At 37.5% G+C, this 6,543-nt stretch overlaps 1 protein-coding gene across 1 annotated transcript; it reads right to left on the minus strand.

The window, feature by feature from the left end:
- Positions 1-2,690: 2,690 nt before the first annotated feature.
- LOC121763779 (glutamate receptor 2.8-like) lies at positions 2,691-6,199 on the minus strand. Its single transcript, XM_042159859.1, has 5 exons — positions 5,899-6,199; positions 4,309-5,585; positions 3,900-4,215; positions 3,425-3,813; positions 2,691-3,358 (listed from the first exon to the last, which is right to left on the minus strand). Exons 1-5 carry the CDS (start codon positions 6,197-6,199, stop codon positions 2,828-2,830), a joined length of 2,814 nt encoding a protein of 937 aa, XP_042015793.1. The 3' UTR covers positions 2,691-2,827.
- Positions 6,200-6,543: the final 344 nt, after the last annotated feature.

Here is a 6,543-nt window from a genome sequence, read left to right on the forward strand (position 1 = left end):
GGCATGATTTTCAACCGCGTAGCTTCTCGTTTTACCAGACCGTATGCGGTCTCGGCTGAGGGCAACGGGGTTTCCTTGAGAATATCCCTTCGGATCCCGTCATATCTTGCATTCAAGCCTGTTAGGAATTTGAACAGCCGTCTTGTTGCTACATACGTTCGAAGTTGGCTAATCCCCTTGTCGCAGCAATCCACAGGTTGATGTTGGCATCGGTCAATTTCGACCCAGATTCCGTGGAGATGTCGCCAATATGTTTCTAGCCCATGTTCCCCTTGCACGATTCAGCCTGCCTTTTCCTCTAGATCGTACAACAGATATGGATCTGCAGTACTTTCGAATGTAGTTTGTAGGCTCTCCCACAGAGCTTGCGCGGTTTGGTGATGTGCAAAGTCGACAACAATTTCTGTTTCGACGTTGTCAATTATCCATGAGAACACTGTCATATCGGCTTCCTCCCATTCTGTGTACCCCTTCATTCCAGGTTCCGGCGGCTGCGGTGTACCGGTGATATACCTGTTTGCTCGTCTTCCCATGATGGCTACTCTCATCAGCCGTTTCCATAGGGGATAATTCATCCCGTTGAGTTTAACGGCTAGAGTAACATTCTTACTCATCTTTAATCGTGTCTCCTCCATATTTGGTTTCTCTTCATCGTCTGACATGTTGCAGGTTGAAAATAACCGTCTTCTTGGTCGGGAAAGGTATTAGGCTATGATGATTTTGTTATGAGCCTTTGCTCTGGTACCATGTTGAAAGATATGAGTATTATTCATTCAACTTGTTCAGAGAATTACAATAGGTACGCCTCCTTTAAATAGGCCAAGAGTTACATAAAATTGGCAAGATTTGCCATAATACTCATTCCCTAATTAATTTTTTTCCTTGCTTACCTTTTTTCCTTACTTACATATTTTCCTTTCTAACAATGCACAACTCCACCATGGATCCCATAGGCGAGTTCGTGTCGAGAACTACACCGATGGGGATGCTCGAAGGCCGTGCCCCTTCGCAACATCCATTTTCCGCAGCAGAGGTGGTGTTGGTGTGGATATCGAATAACAAGAAAAATAGTAGGACTATCAAAATATGGATTGTGAAGAGATGAGAACGATTAATAATGTTGGCCATCGGTTTGCCTATTTCTCATTCTCATGGTCCTGGTTATTTCATTTTCACCTACATAATATGTTATAAATAGACAAAAAAATGTGACAAGTTCTACGCAATAAACTAGAAAGAAGTAACGCAACGGCGTGAACGATTCAACATATATACAAGAAAATTGATATATGTAGTTATTGTCAACGATATGGAGTGTAAATCTTAGAAATGAAAAAGAAAAACACAAAAATTACAGAAATAAAGAAGGAAAGAGAAATACATACTCACTCCTTCATGAAAAATAGGACACTTTCATTTTCTGCACTCGTTTTGGAAAAATGATAGTACTAATAAATAGTTTGTCGAGAGAAAGTAAAGTACGAGAGAGAATAATGTAGAGAAATCTCTTGTCTATATTATTCTCTTACTTTTCTTTCTCTCCACTTTAACTATTTATTATCAATTTTTCAAAACGAGTGCAGAAAATGAAAGTGCCCTATTTTCGTGGATGAAGGGAGTATATTATAATGAAAGAGAACATATTCTTGTTGGACGGATGAAGTATAATGATAAAAACCATTACCATGGATAAAAAATGGAGAAGAGTTTGATAAGAAATTTGGAATGAATTTTAAACAAAGAAAGAGGAGCTGAAGAAATTTGCAGAATGAAGATAAGGTGAAGAAGATGCGTTACAATCAGTAAATATTCAGTGCTTTGATATAGTTTCGTTAAAGGTTGGCTTGGTCCCTTGAGAGTTTTGTACTTTTGTTCTTTGTTTCAATGATATGGATACGTTTATCATCGTCGATTCACGATTGTACTCTGTAATTTTCTAGTAATTAACATCTAAATTTCTTCTCCTACTTCTTGAAATCTAAGCAAAAAATTTCTTGTTTGTCAAGCATTAAAATTCAATACTTTTCATAGTTAATTGAGTTTTATAGTAGTGTATATCCTAAATGAGTTATTTTTAGAGAAAAAAAACTAATATAACAAGAAAAAGTGTTATTTAAATTGTACTAATGCAAAAAAATTATTTAAATAGTATTATGTTTTATATAAGGGAAAATTGCCATTTAAATTATTCTAAAATTTAGTTGAATTCTGGTTTATCCCAAAATTAGCTAATTAAGTAACAATTTATGCACATTTCTCAATTGTCCGACACAAATAAAATTTTGATGAAAATTTTCATTTAAATCATGATTTTTGGTCAACTTTTGGATAAATTTAGCATTATTCCATATTATGATGACCTAATATAGCTGATTATTATGCAATTGGTGAAGATTTAATGGATGAAAAGTACAAAAATCACAAAAAATTTCATCAAAATTTTATTTGTATGAAACAATTGAGAAATTTGCATAAGTCATGATTTAATTAGCTAATTTTATAAGTTATGGAATAAACCATAATTCAACCAAAATTTTTGATTAAAAGGTTATAATATTATCTTTATATAAGTAATTATTTATATTATTAATTTTTCACTGTTATTGGATCCACAATGTCTATTGGATTCGTCATTAGTTGAATTATGAATATTTTAGAACCCGCTGAAAACGTTAGAAACCAATTATCAAGAAACAAAAGAGTAACAAGGAATTAAATTAGTAAATATTATGGTACAGTTACAAACATATAGTTACATTTTGATTTTCCACTGTTTTTGTTATGCTACAACATATTAAATACAAATTCATAACGACGATCGAAATGTTTATACACTTTGATTATTCTCCCCATTACGATGACTTATTTCTCCAGACTTTTGAGCAGCAAGAACATTATCAATGAGGGCTATTTCATGCATTTCTACCTCCCCATGTTGAGGTGAAGGATGACTAGCCACATTATCTTGCACCGGTTCATGAACATCCTCCGCCACGCCTTCTGTCGATTCTCCGGCAACACTAGTAGAATCCACAACAGGATTAAGTCTTGAAGAGCTCCTAAAGTTGATGCAGTTATGCACAAACTGTCTAGCATTTGTGGTCATTTTTCGTCCAATTCGTGTTTCCGAGCAAAACAGAGCTAATACCGTTACTGACCCTATCACGAGGAACAGCCCTGCAAACTCGTAGAAAGTAAGCCTCGAGGTTCCTTGTGAGATCGTCGCAGAAAGCGGATCCTGGGAGGAGTATCCGGGGCCGAAATTCGTTTGCTCTATCTCTGTCATGTTTGAGCCTTGAGTAACATCCAAGATGGCCCTTGAGAAATGAGCAGCCAAAGAAGAGCCCTTCGGAAATGCCTGTATAATATATATTGATGAGTTTTAAGAAGTAAACTTCGAAGAGTTGATAAATGAAAAACTTACAAAGCCGAATCCACCGGTCCGGTATGTTGGTCCGGCCATTTTGTATTGGTCGTCGTATTTGTTGAGAAGAATTTTCATGTAAGGGATTTCATCGAATATGGCGTCCACGCCTCCGTTCTTGCTTCCCAACGTCATCGCTTGATGGTATTCTTCCGCTGAGGCGTAACTCCTCAGCCTTGAAGCACTAATGTGTAATCGATCTACCAGGAATTTTTTCATGAAGGATCCGTCCTGGCATCCGACGTAGTAATTGTCTGAAAACGCGAACTTCAGTTGATCGACAGTCAGGATGGCTGACAAGTTCGCCGTGTAGCTCTGCATTAGTATGAACGCCATGAACAACCAAAATACTAAAACCAGAGCAGACCAGCCATTTGACACCATGTTTCCTGTCCAAATTCAACACAAGAAATTTAACACTCTTATTGAGGAGATTTTGATATATTTCACGTGAAATGAAGGAAGAACTTATTACTTTCAGGGAAAGCAAGGACCGCCACGGGAGACCAGTAAACCATTCCAGACTTCTCCTTGGGCGCCATTGTGGAATCCACTTCACTACTAGCAACACGGTGTTCCAATACGAGAAGAACTATTCCCATCACAACACACGACACGATGATCGCCAACCATAGATCCCAATTTAAGGGCTTAACGAAAATCCACATGTCGAACGGCTTCCTGTTTTTGACCACTAGCACAACTCCTGATTCAGAATATGGGAGTGAGAAATCAACATACTCTGCCCTCGGAGCCCAATTCGTTGTGTCTCCCACCACCATATCGAATTCCTACTTCGAGAATAGAAAAGGAAACACAATGTTAATGGAAGCCTTGTTCTAGCACAAACAATATAAACATGACAACCTGCAAATTGAAATTACCTCAGGTATCTTTCGTAGCATGTCGTCGTAGCTCCAGTTGATATCTCGGGTATCATTGTAGATACGAAACTCATAATTGAGGCGAAAAGGTAGCGCCTCTAGGGTAGCCAAGAATATATCTATAGAAAATCCAGATGCTTTAACATGGCCATCTCCAAGATCTGTTGCATGAACAAATTCTTCGAATCCATGCTTCCAAGGAATTCCAACTCTAAGTTTCCCAGACGAAGGAATAGCCCAACCGACTGGTCGTGTAAGAGAATCTCCCGGCCACACAATACTTTTGAGCCCATCCGAGTAACGTGTGCTAATATCTCTTACTATTCCTCTGTCTGGCATCCAAAATCCTACAATTTTCTCACCACTCCCAATCACATTGAATATCTCAAATTCGGACGCCTTAAGCTTCCCATCAACCAGTTCAAACTCCCCACTCAAACCTCTAAATTTGATGTTTGACAGTTTCTTAACAAGTTCAGGCCCAAATGTTGAGACACTCAAATTTTTTTGTGTGGTTGCACTGATATTCAACATGGAAGAATTTATCTTTTCCACTGCATATGCTAATGCAGTGACCGCATCGTAAGCCCACAGACCATAGGCATTTAGTTCCATAACTGAGCCACTGCTCAAACTTACATTTCTTTTCCATCTTCCTCGGAAACTATCAAGATCATTTGAGCATGACAAGTAAGGTCTAATGCCGATAACTCCTTCCATAGAATCATGGGTAGCCAAATCCATGGAATCCATGAAAACTGATAGACTATTCGAGACGATCCATGCATAACCTTCACTCATGACCCCTGCTCTTTTAGCAAGAGGGAATAACCGGTTTCCAAGATAGACGTTCATGATCACCAAGAACACACGTGTCTGCCTCTTTGCTAACTTGTTGAGTTCTTTCAAGATATCGATGTCATCAGCTGAATTCGGGATAGCCACCATGTATGAGAGTCCAATATCAGCCTTTTGGAATTCCTTGTTTAAAAGAGACACAAACTGACTGCCATAGTCTGTGTCTTCATACAAAACAGCCAAATTCGACCAGTGGAACTCCTTGCATACGGCTGCAAGAGCTTGTGCTTGCACAGCGTCGTCAGGGGTGGACCTCACCAGGTAGTGGTTGTCTGTATAGGAAGTGGCCTTGCTACTTGAAGTGAAGGAGATCATCGGAACGCGGGCATTTTGGCCGAGTTCTGCAAAGAAGGCATCTTCTGCTGATCTTTCTGGTGCTATGATTCCTTGCACGACCTCTTGCTTCAGTAGCTCTATAACTAATTTTTATAAATATTTTAAAAAGAAAAATATAACATTAGCTATAAATTTTGAAAAAGATACCCTAAACAAGTTATAAGTCTCCTATCTCTACTAATTATGAAAGTCAAAATTACTTTGCTTAAATCAATCATATACGTTTTACTTTGAAAATTAATAATTTTGGTAGTTGACTTTGGACTTCTTACCTCATCACGAAAGATCGTTTGCTAGCATAAACTAAACAGATTCTCTTGCACAAGTTTAACCAAGCAAATAAATTAGCAACATGAGACAAGAAATAAATTGTTTTTTTTTTGTTATAAAACATACCTGCAAAGTTAGCATCAAGTATAGTCTGTGCATTTCTAGTGTGCAATTGCAACCTCGTTGCATAATTTGGATGTTTTTTGTAAAAATCTTCGACCGCCATTTTCATGCACAGATCCACCATGGATCCCATAGGCGAGTTCGTGTCGAGAACTACACCGATAGGGATGGTCGAACTCGAAGGCTGTGCCCCTTCGGAACTTCCATTTCCAGCAGCAGAGGTGGTGTAGCTATCGAACAACAAGAAAAATATCAGAATATGGATTGTGAAGAGATGAGAATGATTAATGATATTGTTTAGCATGGCCATTGGTTTTCCTTTTTTCATCTTTATTTCACACACGTGATGTTTATATAAATAGAGAAAATATGTGACAGATTCTACGCAATAAATTGAAAAGACGCGTTGAATAATTCAACATACATAGAAGAAAATCGATTCACGTAGTTACCATGAGTTTTCTTTTAATATTCTATATTATTAGGCTATATAAATGTTTAATTTCACAATCCATTTTAATTTATGTTCACACTTTTTTTATTATTTTAATAATTTGATGACATAGTTCCTATCACATAGTCGTCAAAAAATTATACAACGTGATACTAAATCCAATTTTATTACACGTTATTAAACTTGTTACAGTA

The sequence above is a fragment of the Salvia splendens genome, chromosome 14 (genome assembly GCF_004379255.2).
Source record: "Salvia splendens isolate huo1 chromosome 14, SspV2, whole genome shotgun sequence".
Classification (NCBI taxonomy): Eukaryota; Viridiplantae; Streptophyta; class Magnoliopsida; order Lamiales; family Lamiaceae; genus Salvia; species Salvia splendens.